At 43.2% G+C, this 17181-nt stretch overlaps 1 protein-coding gene across 2 annotated transcripts; it reads right to left on the reverse strand.

The window, feature by feature from the left end:
* Window positions 1-805: 805 nt before the first annotated feature.
* On the reverse strand, window positions 806-11969 carry morn4 (MORN repeat containing 4). Of its 2 annotated transcripts, XM_041858193.2 has the most exons (5): window positions 11811-11969; window positions 10648-10726; window positions 6830-6944; window positions 6649-6758; window positions 806-6512 (listed from the first exon to the last, which is right to left on the reverse strand). In XM_041858193.2, exons 2-5 carry the CDS (start codon window positions 10712-10714, stop codon window positions 6364-6366), a joined length of 441 nt encoding a protein of 146 aa, XP_041714127.1. In that variant the 5' UTR covers window positions 10715-10726; window positions 11811-11969; the 3' UTR covers window positions 806-6363. The 2 variants fall into 2 exon arrangements, with proteins under 2 accessions (XP_041714127.1, XP_041714128.1); XM_041858194.2 differs by lacking the exon at window positions 10648-10726.
* Between the last annotated feature and the right edge of the window lie 5212 nt (window positions 11970-17181).

Raw genomic sequence — 17181 nt, forward strand, 5'->3', positions numbered from 1 at the left:
CCTGAACCTCCACATCCCCACTGTTACCTACCTAACCAGACCACCAAATCAGATTTCAGCCCTGAACCTCCACATCCCCACTGTTACCTACCTAACCAGACCACCAAATCAACCTTCAGCCCTGAACCTCCACATCCCCACTGTTACCTACCTAACCAGACCACCAAATCAGCCTTCAGCCCTGAACCTCCACTTCCCCACTGTTACATCCCTAACCAGTCCACCAAATCAGCCTTCAGCCCTGAACCTCCACATCCCCACTGTTACCTCCCTAACCAGTCCACCAAATCAGCCTTCAGCCCTGAACCTCCACATCCCCACTGTTACCTCCCTAACCAGACCACCAAAACAGCATTCAGCCCTGAACCTCCACATCCCCACTGTTACCTCCCTAACCAGACCACCAAATCAGCCTTCAGCCCTGAACCTCCACATCCCCACTGTTACCTATCTATCCAGACACCAGCATCTCAGCCCCTGACTGGGTTCAAAGGGCTTAACTTCAACTCCCATCCTGGACAGGCACAGTATGTGCAGGCTTTTTAGTCCTGCAAGACTTAGCCCTGCACTCTTAGAAAAAAAGGTTATATCTAGAACCTAAAAGGGTTCTTCAGCTGTCCCCATAGGAGAACCCTTGGAAGAACCCTTTTTGGTTCCAGGTAGAACCCCTCTGAGCTCCATATAGAACCCTTTCCACATAGGGTTGTACATGGAACCCAAAAGAGTTCAATCTGGAACCAAAAAGGGTTCTACCTGGAACCAAAAAGGGTTCTCCTATGGGGACAGCCGAAGAACCCTTTTGGAACCCTTTTTTCTAAGAGTGTGTCTCTCAAATGTAAATCAAAACTAGACGTTGAAGAGAGGTCTGTGCCCAGTGGGCTACCATATATTTGATCAAGTCATTTCAATGCAGACCCACAGTCATAGCAAACTCTCATTATCTTGTTTTCTGGTTATATATGATGTAACAGGATCGTACAAGTTATATTCTCAACTCTCCTAGTGTCTGCATGGCTCTCAGGAACATAAACCAAGCACTTTTACTTACTGTATGTGTTATATAATATTTTTCCTATATACTCATGCCCCTTATGTAAATGGTATTTGATTCATGTGTCATGTTCAGTGTGTCTTTCTAGGACACGAAAGGCTAAAGTTCTGAGATTAGTTCTGTGTACCGTTATAGCAGCGAAGGTGAGACTGCTGCTTTCATGTCATCTGCTTTCACTGAAAACACAAGTCCTTTCAGCTGAGCAATGTGGTGCTGGTGACTTGTTCAAACCTTTAGCCTACTTTGGACTTTAAAAAAGCAGCTCATTGACGATTCTCTCCTAAAGCGCTTTAGAAACCCTGAAAAGCTGTGTTCCTGCATTAGAGTGACCCACTGGGCACACACTGGTTGAATCAACGTTGTTTCCACGTCATTTCAATGAAATTATGTTGAACCAACGTGAAATAGACGTTGAATTGAAGTCTGTGCCGAGTGGGGACACTATCTTGCCATATAGGCTAGTCACCATATATTCAATGTAAATTGCAGATCATCCATCTGAGAATCCAAGATGTACAGTACATTCACTGCTGGCTTTGCTCTCCAACATTACACCATCCATGAGGATATTAAATCAACAAATTACGTACAAATGTATGTCCAAGTGCGTTGTTGTTGTTGTTGTTAAAAGTCTTTATGCGCGGTATTTCATGAGCAGATGAAAATGCTACCAATGCAGTAGGCCCATGTGTTGTTTGCATCATCATAGCTTTATATCAGCATTAGGTTTTGATTTGACACTGCATTTGGTTCATCCTCCACCATTATTACAGTCATTTTAAAAGTGACTGTCCATCAGCAGTTGTTCTGCGTTTAAAGGTCACTGAAAAACGGTTCATTTTTACAGAGGCTAGAGTTACAGACAATGTTTATTAAACACTGGTTCTATTGTCTCTGTGGTACCCTAAGGGTGGATGGGATGGTTGGGATGGCTGTTTTTTCCTTTGTTAAACCCCAGGATTGGGTTAGAGATGTGTGGACATACTTCAGTGGGTTCAGTGGAGATATTTTCCTGTTGTCATCATACGTACAGTCCTGCCGGAGGGAAAACGATCTCTTGCTCAGGGATAGAGCGGTCAGATGTCTGTTGGTTTGATTACATGGACGTGTGTCTCTGAATAGTGGAAGGGCTTAAGGCAGTAGTAACAATAGTATAAGCCCTCTGAATCTGAGTTCACTGTACCTTTGCCAATAGGTCTGGATAACTGCAGGGTTGTTGGTTCAAGCCCCACTCCAAAGGTTCTCCCTCAACCACTACAATGGTATCGATTTGAGTGCAATGCCTGAAAAGCACCTTAAAGATAAAGCTATTCATATTATTAGTAATCCTCACCTGACAGAATATGTCCCTGCCTAGATGATATTAACAGGTTAAACTTTGACCTCTGAGCCCTCGGGGGACATCATTGCCATAGTGACAGTATGTTGAGTATGGACTATGTACATAAAAGATGCATCCAAGCGTGTTGGTTTTGTATATCAGATCGTGTGTGTATGCCAATGTTATTTAATAATTACAGTAATATATTTAGCTTAGCAAACCTTTAAATCAACTGCATATGTATAACTTACCATATAGTGTCCTCCTAACATCCACACATGAAGCTTATTACAAATAAAATACAGCAGATTTCAGAATTCATTTTCTGTCTTGCAATATGCCAAGTTGACCACATGATGTCATACCATAGTCCTCAATCATTAAACATCAAGGTCGCTCCATGGCCTTCAACTTTACACAAGCACACTAAAACTATGATACTTGATACTGCATATCTTATACGTCTCCTTCTTCTTCTCTTCTCCTGAACCTCGTCTGCTCTGACAGGAAAGAACAGCACTGGCACAGATCAAAACTATTTCCTATTAGGTCTCCACCATATTGCTCTCTTCTACACTGTATTTACAGTTAGTGAAAATGGAGAGGAGACGAGGAGGCCACTTTAGAATATTGCGATGAAGGAGAGGAGACCACCATAGACTATTGGGCTGAAGGAGAGGAGACCACTATAGACTATTGGGATGAAGGAGAGGAGACCACTATAGACGGAGTGTATTTCTGATAATGATGGTCTCATTATAGACACGTCTGCTTCCCAAATCCTCTGTTTATCTAATCATTCCATTGTCTTTAGTAAAGGCTCTAGTTATCCACCGACAAAACCATATATTTACTCCTTCAGAGTAAACGGTTAACGTACAATGGATTCATTTGGGATCATCACACTATAGCCATGATCAATCCTAGTAGAATACAATTCAACCCCACAGAATACAGATACCAACCGTCCTATGACTAATAATGACAAGTATCATAGGTGTGTAACTAATGGTTAATAAAGTGCCACTAGCCTATAAAGTGTCACTTGTCCCCTAGCAGAGATATACTGTAAGATACACATGTAAAGCAATACACACCATAGAGAATAAACAGCCTGCTATCGGATCAACCATGTCCTTCCCTCATGTCTTGACAAAGGCCTATAGCCTATGTGACAGAAATGTTGCATTTGTTATATGTTGGTTTTTAGAAGTATACGGACTGTGCACGAGTTCACTCTTCCCATTTCCCTCTATCCATTTCTTTAAAGCTAGACTCTTTCATTGAAACAATAACAAAGCGTACTCCCCACCCGTTTCGCTAAAAAGCTAAGGGAGGGTCTGGAGAAATGTAATCACTCTCAAATTCATAGACAGCGCTATGGATTCAAGGACTGACCATCCATGATATCAAATGTATAATTTTAACTATGTGTTGAGGCTATACAGTGTTTGTTTACATGTACGTTAAACATTACAGTAAAACAAGTGTATATTTGGGTTATGATGGGTTCTGACAGTTAAACTAAGCACGAGGCATTTATAAGTTATATTCATCAATAATCAATGATGTAGCAACTAAGGATTCATGCCTGTCAAAATCATACTGTTGAACCTACTCTCTCCTTTCAAATGTTAGAGTGGAAAAACACTGGACTCAGAATAATTTGTGTTGAATCCCGTCATCACCACAGCATGTGTCACAGAGGATAGTATTTTGTGTGTGTGAGCCTCATTAGGATGTCAGGCTCCTGGATGCACCCTCAGGGCAAATGGAGCGGTAGGAGAGGGGAGGAGAGGAAGAGGATGGGAGGGGTTATGGAGGGAGGACGAGAGGAGGGATGAGGGTAGAAGAGGTTGAGAGAGGAGGAGGGAAAGGAAGAAGAGGATGATAGAGGGGAGGAAGGAGGTCTTCTATGAATTTTCATCCTCCTCAAATGAACAGTTCCCCTGTTTAGACCATTTCTCCAACACACCCTGTTAAGGCAAACGGGAAATGTGTGTTCGACCTACAAGACAAACATATCAATAGGTCATTATTCACATATTGTAGATAAGTCTCAGTATAGGACTAGTTTACCAGAGCGATGCCTATATGATCAATAGCTGAAAAATGAAACGCTTGATTCTTTAAATAGTGCCATTATTCACATATTGTAGATAAATCTCAGTATAGGACTAGTTTACCAGAGCGATGCCTATTTGATCAATAGCTGAAAAATGAAATACTTGATTCTTTAAATAATGCATTTTCATTACGATCATACAGCTTAATGTTGTAGGTGAGAACCACTAATTAGTGAATAATAAATGAATCATGTTTTGGGACATTTTCACGTTGTCAAAACAATACATCTGCGGGGTCAATGTTTTGTTCGAGACCTAAAGTGAGACCGATTCAAGACCGGAGCAAATTTAGTTTGAGTCAAGACCAAGACTGGGGGGCGAGTGCTAACCTGAGAAGCAGCCTGTCAGTGTTATCATAAAACAGGGCTGTTCAATGCGGGTCCTAGAGGGGCCAAACACTTCTGGTTTTCATCCTCTCCGTCTAATAACGCACTAATTCAGACCTGGGATACCAGGTGAGTACAATTAACTACCAGTTAGAAGAAAAACATTTTAACGCGTTTTGGCCCTCCAGGACTGGAATTGAACAGCCCTGTCATAAAGATATTTCAAGACAAAAGAGAACAATGTGGCCTGCCAGGCTCCCACACACATGCATTAAGACATAGATTAAAGAACAAGTAACAGCTAATTTACTTGGATACTTTTCATTCTACTTGAATAACAATCATACCTGTCGTTATCCTATTGTCACGTTCAGTAACATTAAGCAACCTCCTGACCTGAACAGGCATCAGATGAAGTATGGAATTAAGATTGCCAGCAAGCAGTGTTTTCCTGTTCTAAGGTGAGATGCTGTGATTGTGTTGTGGGTTTCATTGCAGAAACACGGTCATTGTTGTAGTTCTAATTATTTACATTTCAGACACTGTAGGCTTATGTTATGGTCCCAATTTTTGTTGCTGAACTTTGCTAGTCCTGACTGACAAACACAGAGACCAATCCCAAGGCTGTGTAGTCAGTAGCCCCTCCTAGCAGAGCAGGCAGGCATTTAGTTTGCCCATGTCCATCCAAGGTATATTCTGGGTGAATTCACACAACCACAGTTCCACACAATGAAAGGCATCCCAGTTTCCCTTTACGTCGCTTGTTGAGGTGATAGCAGAAGTCTATGTATAGAAGAGCCATAACGGTGTACAAAAAACACAAAATGGTGTGTAGTATAGAGCCATAAACCTAGTGAGGGCACCAAGGCAGAACAGGGCAGGGAGAGCATAACAGGGTTGGGGTCAATTCAGAATTGAATTCATGCCGTGAAATTCAAAATTCAATTTGAAATTGGCCACACCCCACAGGAAGCAGACTTTGAATTGAAGGAAGTAGACATTTAATTCAAACCAATTCAAAGAAATTGAACGTTTCATTCCTTTGACATATATTTTACCAAAAGCATATACAACTTATTACTGCAAAGAAAACCACATTTAAAATATTAACTTGATTATAACTCAAAGAGGTCATGTTAGGTTTAACCTACAGTATGTTATACATAGTGTTAGTAACTGTACATTGTGCATAGGCCAAGTGATGTGTAGAATAAATGAGACATTTGAATTTGAATAAAATAAATTGAATTAAATTCTACTTCCTTTAATTCAAATTAAATTCTGCTTTCTGTGGGGTGTGGCCAATTCAAATTCAAGAATTGAATTGGAATTAAAGACCGATTCGCAACTCAATTTACAATTGACCACAACCCTGGTGCATAACCCTGTTGTTCATCCCTGAGTGCCTGTATGAGGACATTGTACCCTGGCCATGGTTGAGCCCCATTGTTCCACCATTTTGGATCTAAAAGGAGTCCAGTTGCTGAACGGCTAGCCACTCCTCATAGTGTCCTGGTGGGGTCTGGGGTGTCTGCAGGGTCATAGAGCCAGACTGCGGGCGGTGGAGGCGGCTCCCTGTGCCTGCAGTACCACCCCTTGGCACTTCTCCCTCTTCTGCAGCTTGTGGTTCTCAAACAGGCCCTCTTTACGCGGCACACCATGGTTCCCATCTGGAAACGTCAGTAACCCTGGACAACACAGACACAAGATGTAGGATGAGATGCTGATTGGAACACTAAAAATAATAACAGCTAGATGGGGTAGGGGTTGTCTTTGTTTTGCAACCGTTACTCCTATTAGAGACTTGTGGTTTGATAAACTTACCATATCCCGCCACACGTCCACTCTTGAACTCCCCTTCAAACTTCATCCCATCAAAGCGACTGAAGACCCCGGCTCCCTGGAACTTCCCCTGGGCAAACTGCCCCTCATACCTAGGGATGAAGAAAAACAAAATATGAAATAAAGAAGATGTACACACACACGCGCACACGCGTACACACACCTGGATCCGTCTGGGAAGAGGAGCACCCCCGAGCCTTGGAACAGTCCATTCTCAAACTGTCCCGCGTAGCATGTTCCATCTGAGAACTTCAGCTGGCCCATTCCATGTCTACGACCTGATGGGATGGGGGGGGAGAGGGTACAACAGAACGAGACATCCTTTAAGTTATTAAACACACAGACAGAAAATACAACAATCTGAGCTGTTAGATTACTTTAGAAATGCAGCATTTCTTCTTTCCTTCCTTCCTTATCATCAAATAATTCAACCTACTGCATGGCCCAATGCTCTTGTAATAGGCTTCTTGATCGTTGAATAATATGTGCTTCTTGGCACGAGTCCTGTATACACACTATTTTGAACTGTAACCTTCCTTCCCTATACGAACTAGAGGTTTAGTATATTAGGATACCATCTGCCTACTGCCTCGAGGTCTAATCCAGCAGGTTTAGTATATTAGGATACCATCTGCCTACTGCCTCCTCAAAGCGGTCTAATCCAGCAGGTTTAGTATATTAGGATACCATCTGCCTACTGCCTCTTCAAAGCGGTCTAATCCAGCAGGTTTAGTATATTAGGATACCATCTGCCTCCTCAAAGCGGTCTAATCCAGCAGGTTTAGTATATTAGGATACCATCTGCCTACTGCCTCTTCAAAGCGGTCTAATCCAGCAGGTTTAGTATAATATAATAATATGCGATTTAGCAGACGCTTTTATCCAAAGCGACTTACATGCGTGCATAAAAATGTTTTGTGTATGGGTGGTCCCGGGGATCGAACCCACTACCTTGGCGTTACAAGCGCCGTGCTCTACCAGCTGAGCTACAGAGGACCACATATTAGGATACCATCTGCCTAAAAGCGGTCTAATCCAGCAGGTTTAGTATATTAGGATACCATCTGCCTACTGCCTCAAAGCGGTCTAATCCAGCAGGTTTAGTATATTAGGATACCATCTGCCTACTGCCTCAAAGCGGTCTAATCCAGCAGGTTTAGTATATTAGGATACCATCTGCCTACTGCCTCAAAGCGGTCTAATCCAGCAGGTTTAGTATATTAGGATACCATCTGCCTACTGCATCCTTAAAGAGGTCTAATCCAGCAGGTTTAGTATAATATAATAATATGCGATTTAGCAGACGCTTTTATCCAAAGCGACTTACATGCGTGCATAAAAATGTTTTGTGTATGGGTGGTCCCGGGGATCGAACCCACTACCTTGGCGTTACAAGCGCCGTGCTCTACCAGCTGAGCTACAGAGGACCACATATTAGGATACCATCTGCCTAAAAGCGGTCTAATCCAGCAGGTTTAGTATATTAGGATACCATCTGCCTACTGCCTCAAAGCGGTCTAATCCAGCAGGTTTAGTATATTAGGATACCATCTGCCTACTGCCTCAAAGCGGTCTAATCCAGCAGGTTTAGTATATTAGGATACCATCTGCCTACTGCCTCAAAGCGGTCTAATCCAGCAGGTTTAGTATATTAGGATACCATCTGCCTACTGCCTCAAAGCGGTCTAATCCAGCAGGTTTAGTATATTAGGATACCATCTGCCTACTGCCTCAAAGCGGTCTAATCCAGCAGGTTTAGTATATTAGGATACCATCTGCCTACTGCCTCAAAGCGGTCTAATCCAGCAGGTTTAGTATATTAGGATACCATCTGCCTACTGCCTCAAAGAGATCTAATCCAGCAGGTTTAGTATATTAGGATACCATCTGCCTACTGCCTCCTTAAAGAGGTCTAATCCAGCAGGTTTAGTATATTAGGATACCATCTGCCTACTGCCTCAAAGCGGTCTAATCCAGCAGGTTTAGTATATTAGGATACCATCTGCCTACTGCCTCCTTAAAGAGGTCTAATCCAGCAGGTTTAGTATATTAGGATACCATCTGCCTACTGCCTCAAAGCGGTCTAATCCAGCAGGTTTAGTATATTAGGATACCATCTGCCTACTGCCTCCTTAAAGCGGTCTAATCCAGCAGGTTTAGTATATTAGGATACCATCTGCCTACTGCCTCAAAGCGGTCTAATCCAGCAGGTTTCTAACAGGGATTCCTACTTCAGAATCTGTCTGCGAATGATCTACCACACACACGCGCAAAATAATTCAAGGAATTAATGTGTATCTGCCACCTGTATGATCCAATACAGAATGTATGAGGCTGTTCTCCCCATATAACCCTAAGAATGTGTACTTAGCCAATCATCTACAGGTCAGATACAAGAAGGTTTAGGGTATTTATTCCACATTTTACAGTAGATGTTACGGTATATAAACTGCAATCCTGCTCTCTTAACATTCTTTGACCTTGCATTGGACTTCTATACTCATTAAAACTGTGGACACGGTTTATATTGGGCTCCCGAGTGGCACAGCGGTCTAAGGCACTGCATCTCAGTGCTTGAGGCGTCACTACAGACCCCCTGGTTCGATTCCAGGCTGTATCACAACCGGCCATGATTGGGAGTCCCATAGGGCGGCGCACAATTGGCCCAGCGTCGTCCAGGTTTGGCCGGTGTAGGCCGTCATTGAAAATAAGAATTTGTTCTTAACTGACTTTCCTAGTTAAATAAAGGTAAAATAAAAATAAATAAATAACATGGCTGTGTTGTTTGAGGGAGCTGACCTTTTAAACAAAAAGTATGTTTTAACGATCTCAAGTTTTGAAATATTCTTGTGAATTTTATAGTTCCTCCTGGTAGATGTGTTTGGCTGTTCTGTTGCTTGACCTTTGTCTCCTCAACAGGGGTTGAGTCTGAGTTTCCAGTGTGTTTCCTAAAGCGGTCCAAGGCCTAATCCTGGAGATTTGACAGAGCAACAGGAGGTCGGCCTTGACGTGATGGGTCATGGGTTAAAGGCTAGTTAGGATTTGGCTTAATAGACTACGTGTGTGTGTGTGTGTGGTCGGAAATAATAAGATCAAACACTTTTGGAAATGGGGAGACTATTCTGTGCATTTGTTTCTATGTTTAAAAACCTAGTCCCGTGCCTTACAGAAATAAGAAATGACAGGAAAAAGACAAAGGGTTGTTGAGTTCACAGTATTCCCCCAACCTCCACCCTCTCACTGGTATTCATCCTGCCCAGATTATCCCTAATTACTGACCAACTAAATACGTACAGTTAAGACATAGAGAAACAGACACAGGATACTGTTAGTTAAGACACATAGAGAAACAGACACATGGTACTGTTAGTTAAGACACATAGAGAAACAGACACAGGGTACTGTTAGTTAAGACCCATAGAGAAACAGACACAGGGTACTGTTAGTTAAGACACATAGAGAAACAGACACAGGGTACTGTTAGTTAAGACACATAGAGAAACAGACACAGGGTACTGTTAGTTAAGACACATAGAGAAACAGACACAGGGTACTGTTAGTTAAGACACATAGAGAAACAGAGCCACGGGAGATTGTTAGGTAACATACTATGGAGTCAGAGACTCCAGGGAACTGCTTAGAGATGCTAGCTGCTGGTAATGAGGCTGTAAGGATGTTATATTCAACAGCTCTGTGGATGAAAATATCTGGCTGATGCTAGCCCCAGAGGATATTACGTTCAGATTATTGATCCCATGAATTGAATAACCTCTGGACTTCAGTGTGAAGGGTTCGTAGGAATATTAGAACACAAAACAGATTAGAGAATCACCATACTCTCATATATACATGAAGGCCTACATACCAGTATAAAGCATGATGCATTGGCGCCATATTGATCAGCCACTATATGTGCCTACTATATAATGATGTCAAATGAAGTGAACTTGAAAAAGAAGGTTAAGAGAGGAGATGCCTTGCCTTCTTTCCACTCCCCGTGGTACTCCTCCCCAGTGGTGTAGGTGAACGACCCTCTCGTCAGAGTCATGGCTCCTCCGCTCTGCGCGTGCACACACACACGTAAATAGCACTTCTAGGACACTAGCTGTCTTAACGTAACCCTGACGTTAGTGTGACCTCACAGAAGTACACTATGTTAAAATCAAGGGAAGAGAGGGCTGGGGAGAGGAGGGGAGAGAGGTATGGTGAGAGGGGATATAGGGATGGATGGGGAGAGGAGGGGAAAGAGGGATAGTGAGATTAAGGGATGGGGAGAGATTGAATGATAGGCAGAGGAGGCTGGGGAAAGAAATGGTGAGAGGAATGGAGAGAGGTGAGATCAAGGGATAGGCTGAGGTCGAGGGAGAGGAGAGGGATAGGTGAGCGAGAGGGAGAGGGGAGGGAGAGGATGGGCAGAAGAAAAGGATGGGGAGAGAGAGAAGGGATGAGGGAGGTGTGGGGGCAGAGGACAGGTGCTGAAGTCCAGAGGAACAGCAGGGAAGAGATCAGATCGATAGCTCTCCAGATACAGTACTATCAAGTCAAGTATGCACACTTGAGGTGGGCTAACTAGCCTATGGACAGTGCATCACATAAATCTAAAGCAGGGACCTCTACTGGACTTCAAAAGGTTCACCCACACAGACAAAGGAAAACTGGGGAATGTGTTTCAGAAAAAGGATTGGCAAAGCTTCCCCTAATTTTCAATAATTTCTTATCAACTTGCAGCAGGAATATAACCTAATCATTCAGAGAACTTGAGAGGGAGGCTATTTGCTGCCACATTACCATTAGCATGTGAGACAAAATGCTGCCACTGATGTAATTCAAGTATGAACCCGTTGACACTGGATGAGTAATAAATTATTCAATCACTCTCGTCTATATGTAAATTAGGCTACAGTGACACCACTCGCCCAATGTAGCTATATTCTCACCTGTAAAACACCTATCGAGTAATCCTAGGTGATCACACGTCTGCCTTCAAACATGTTGTCAAAATTCGTATTATTATGTCGCCGGCGTATCGTCTATCATGCCTGTATATTACAGTAGCTACAGTAACTGAGCCAATTTGGACAAGTCCTGAACTGCATTCTATTGACAGTGTACATAGCCTACAATCAAATGACCAAACGGTTTACCTGTGCGCTACCTTCTCTGTCTCTGGAGCATTGGAATCCACCTTTACGACATTAACGAGTTGGTTTGGCGAGAAGAGAGGAGAAGCGCAATTCGGCTAGTGAACATTATTAGCCTGCCGCTATAAGCTTCAGAGTTCCTGACGCGGACGGTATGGCATCACTATGCACTCACACAGTCGTGCTGTTCTATTGCAGGGCTTTGGCTGCCGCTCATTTAAACCTGTTCTGATTGGCTTGATTTGTTACACGCAGTGGTTCCCAAACTGTGTGTGTGTGGGGGGGGTTGGCACGAGGGGTCGCAGGGTGGCACTAGGTCACCCCCCCAAAACAAAAACATATATATATACACTGCTCAAAAAAATAAAGGGAGCACTCAAACAACACATCCTAGATCTGAATGAATGAAGTAATCTTATTAAATACTTTTTTCTTTACATAGTTGAATGTGCTGACAACTAAATCACACAAAAATTATCAATGGAAATCAAATGTATCAACCCATGGAGGTCTGGAATTGGAGTCACCCTCAAAATTAAAGTGGAAAACCACACTACAGGCTGATCCAACTTTGATGTAATGTCCTTAAAACAAGTCAAAATTAGGCTCAGTAGTGTGTGTGGCCTCCACGTGCCTGTATGACCTCCCTACAACGCCTGGGCATGCTCCTGATGAGGTGGCAGATGGTCTCCTGAGGGATCTCCTCCCAGACCTGGACTAAAGCATCCGCCAACTCCTGGACAGTCTGTGGTGCAACGTGGCGTTGGTGGATGGAGCGAGACATGATGTCCCAGATGTGCTCAATTGGATTCAGGTCTGGGGAACGGGCGGTCCATAGCATCAATGCCGTCCTCTTGCAGGAACTGCTGACACACTCCAGCCACATGAGGTCTAGCATTGTCTTGCATTAGGAGGAACCCAGGGCCAACCGCACCAGCATATGGTCTCACAAGGGGTCTGAGGATCTCATCTCGGTACCTAATGGCAGTCAGGCTACCTCTGGCGAGCACATGGAGGGCTGTGCGGCCCCCCAAAGAAATGCCACCCCACACAATGACTGACCCACCGCCAAACCGGTCATGCTGGAGGATGTTGCAGGCAGCAGAACGTTATCCACGGCGTCTCCAGACTCTGTCACGTCTGTCACATGTGCTCAGTGTGAACCTGCTTTCATCTGTGAAGAGCACAGGGCGCCAGTGGCGAATTTGCCAATCTTGGTGTTCTCTGGCAAATGCCAAACGTCCTGCACGGTGTTGGGCTGTAAGCACAACCCCCACCTGTGGACGTCGGGCCCTCATACCACCCTCATGGAGTCTGTTTCTGACCGTTTGAGCAGACACATGCACATTTGTGGCCTGCTGGAGGTCATTTTGCAGGGCTCTGGCAGTGCTCCTCCTGCTCCTCCTTGCACAAAGGCGGAGGTAGCGGTCCTGCTGCTGGGTTGTTGCCCTCCTACGGCCTCCTCCACGTCTCCTGATGTACTGGCCTGTCTCCTGGTAGCGCCTCCATGCTCTGGACACTACGCTGACAGACACAGCAAACCTTCTCAGCTCGCATTGATGTGCCATCCTGGATGAGCTGCACTACCTGAGCGACTTGTGTGGGTTGTAGACTCCGTCTCATGCTACCACTAGAGTGAAAGCACCGCCAGCATTCAAAAGTCACCAAAACATCAGCCAGGAAGCATAGGAACTGAGAAGTGGTCTGTGGTCACCACCTGCAGAACCACTTCTTTATTGGGGGTGTCTTGCTAATTGCCTATAATTTCCACCTGTTGTCTATTCCATTTGCACAACAGCATGTGAAATGTATTGTCAATCAGTGTTGCTTCCTAAGTGGACAGTTTGATTTCACAGAAGTGTGATTGACTTGGAGTTACATTGTGTTGTTTAAGTGTTCCCTTTATTTTTTTGAGCAGTGTATATATATATACAAAAGTATTTGGACACCCCTTCAAATTTGTGGATTCGGCTATTTCAGCCACACCAGTTGCTGACAGGTGTAAAAAACAGAACTACCGAGTGCTGAAGCGTGTAGCGCATAAAAATCGTCTGTCCTCTGTTGCAACACTCACTACCGAGTTCCAAACTGCCTCTGGAAGCAACATCAGCACAAGAACTGTTAGTCTAGAGTTCATGAAATGGGTTTCCATGGCCGAGCAGCTGCACACAAGCCTAAGATCACCATGCGCAATGCCAAGCGTCGGCTGGAGTGGTGTAAAGCTCGCGTTTTTGAACTCTGGAGCAGTGGAAACGCGTTCTCTGGAATGATGAATCACGCTTCATCATCTGGCAGTCCGACGAACGAATCTGGATTTGGCGAATGCCATGAGATCGCTACCTGCCCCAATGCATAATGCCAACTGTAAAGTTTGGTGGAGGAGGAATGATGGTCTGGGGCAGTTTGTCATGGTTCGGGCTAGGCCCCTTAGTTCCAGTGAAGGGAAATCTTAATCCTACAGCATACAATGACATTCTAGACGATTCATATCTTCCAACTTTGTGGCAACAGTTTAGGGAAGGCCCTTTCCTGTTTCAGCATGACAATGCCCCGTGCACAAAGCGAGGTCCATACAGAAATGGTTTGGCGAGATCGTGTGGAAGAACTTGACTGGCCTGCACAGAGCCCTGACCTCAACCCCGTCGAACACCTTTGGGATGAATTGGAATGCCGACTGCGAGCCAGGCCTAATATCTATATATCCATTTATATATATATATATATATATATATATATATATATATATATAGTACCAGTCAAAAGTTTGGACACACCTACTCATTCCAGGGTTTTTCTTTAATATTACAATTTTCTACATTGTAGAATAATAGTGAAGACATCAGAACTATGAAATAACACATATGGAATAATGTAGTAACAAAAAAAGTGTTAAACAAATTAAAATATATTTTATATTTGAGATTCTTCAAAGTTGCCACCCTTTGCCTTGATGACAGCTTTGCACACTCTTGGCATTCTCTCAACCAGCTTCACCTGGAATGCTTTTCCAACAGTCTTGAAGGAGTTCCCACATATTCTGAGCACTTGTTGGCTGCTTTTCCTTCACTCTGCGGTCCAACTCATCCCAAAGCATCTCAATTGGGTTGAGGTCGGGTGATTGTGGAGGCCAGGTCATCTGATGCAACACTCCATCACTCTCCACCTTGGCCAAATAGCCCTTATACAGCCTGTAAGTGTGTTGGGTCATTGTCCTGTTGAAAAACAAATGATAGTCCCATTAAGCGCAAATCAGATGGGATGGCGTATCGCTGCAGAATGCTGTAGTAGCCATGCTGGTTAAGTGTGCCTTGAATTCTAAATAAATCACTGACAGTGTCACCAGAAAATCACCCCCACACCATCACACCTCCTCGTCCATGCTTCACGGTGGGAACCACACATGCGGACATCATCCGTTCATCTACTCTGCTTCTCACAAAGACACGGCGGTTGGAACCAAAAATCTGAAATTTGGACTCATCAGACCAAAGAACAGATTTCCACCGGTCTAATGTCCATTTCTCGTGTTTCTTGATCCAAGCAATTCTCTTCTTATTATTGGTGTCCATTAGTAGTGTTTTCTTTGTTGCAGCAATTCAACCATGAAGGCCTGATTCACACAGTCTCCTCTGAACAGTTGATGTTGAGAAGTTTCTGTTAGTTGAACTCTGTGAAGTATTTATTTGGGCTGCAATCTGAGGTGCAGTTAACTCTAATGAACTTATCCTCTGCAGCAGAGGTAACTCTGGGTCTTCCTTTCCTGTGGCAGTCCTCATGAGAGCCAGTTTCATCATAGCGCTTGATGGTTTTTGCGACTGCACTTGAAGAAACTTTCAAAGTTCTTGAAATGTTCTGGATTGACTGACCTTCATGTCTTAAAGTAATGGTTGACTGTCGTTTCTCTTTGCTTATTTGAGCTGTTCTTGACATAATATGGACTTTGTCTTTTACAAAATAGGGCTATCTTCTGTATACCCCCCCCCCACACACACACACACACACACCTTGTCACAACACAACTGATTGGCTCAAATGCATTAAGAGGAAAGAGATTACACACATTAACTTTTAACAAGGCACAATTGTTAATTGAAATGCATTCCAGGTGACTACCTCATGATGCTGGTTGAGAGAATGCCAAGAGTGTGCAAAGCTGTCATCAAGGCAAAGGTTGGCTACTCAAATATAAAACATATTTTAATTTGTTTAACACTTTTTCGGTTACTACATGATTCCATGTGTGTTATTTCATAGTTTTGATGTCTTCACTATTATTCTACAATGTAGAAAATAGTACAAATAAAGAAAAACCCTTGAATGAGTAGGTGTGTCCAAACTTTTGACTGGTACTGTATATATACTGTATATATTTTTAAGGAACTCAGTCTAGCTTTCAGATAACTCTTGAAAGTTGTAATAGTAGAATGCACAACGTGCAATTTCGAAATTGGGTAGTGCATCATCAGTTTTCCTCTTGTCATGTCAGTCATTGCATATCTTAGAGAGCTATTTATAACTTGTCAGAAATGTCTGTTAACGTTTTTTAGTTAGGTTTTTTTAGCCCATAGATTTTGTTGTAATGTTTGAGTTACTCAAATATCATAATAACATTAGACATGGCAAAATGTAGAGAATTGCAAGAAAATGAGCTTTAAAACTGCAAAAAGGTCTCTCCATCAACAAGAGGGGTGTGAACAGTTTGTGTCATGAACAGTGCTTTTGCCCATAGAAATAGACGTGGCGCTCACGCAGAGGGGGGAGCGGAATGTTCCCCAATATTGTAAGGGGGGCCAGAGTGAAAAAGTTTGGGAACCCCTGTGTTACAGCACTCTGCCAGACATGTTTCTATGGTGCAGTGAATGAATGCTGCATTTTAAAGGTCCTATTTCAATGAGTAGCCCAAATATGTGTAGGCACAATATTGTAGAATAAAGAAATTGCCTAATTGAATAGGCAAACATTTATAATAGTCATTAATTCCTTATTTCAATTGTGGTCTAACTGACAGGCCTTACCATAGTACAGTAATTGCATTTTAAAACATAAATACATCAACTTTTATTTTACGTTCTTTAAAAAAAAGAAAATGTATGTTTCTTTCAAAAGTCAAAGGCTACTTATTATTCTGTAGGCCTAGGCTAAATTATCTCTCAAAAGAAAAGTTAGAAAGCAAAGTAAGGCAGTCTTCTATTCACGATTAAAAAATTATTAATGTTACTATGTTAACTTGTAGGGTGTGACAGCGCAGCTGAGCTTTGACAGCATTGTAGTGCGCACTGGGTAGTGCGGCTATTCTTCATTGCGTGCGCGCTCATCTTAATGTTAGCGCTTCCTCTCTGCCAACGCGCGCGTTCCCGAGAGTAATCGGTAGAAA

The sequence above is a fragment of the Coregonus clupeaformis genome, chromosome 31 (genome assembly GCF_020615455.1).
Source record: "Coregonus clupeaformis isolate EN_2021a chromosome 31, ASM2061545v1, whole genome shotgun sequence".
Taxonomy (NCBI): Eukaryota; Metazoa; Chordata; class Actinopteri; order Salmoniformes; family Salmonidae; genus Coregonus; species Coregonus clupeaformis.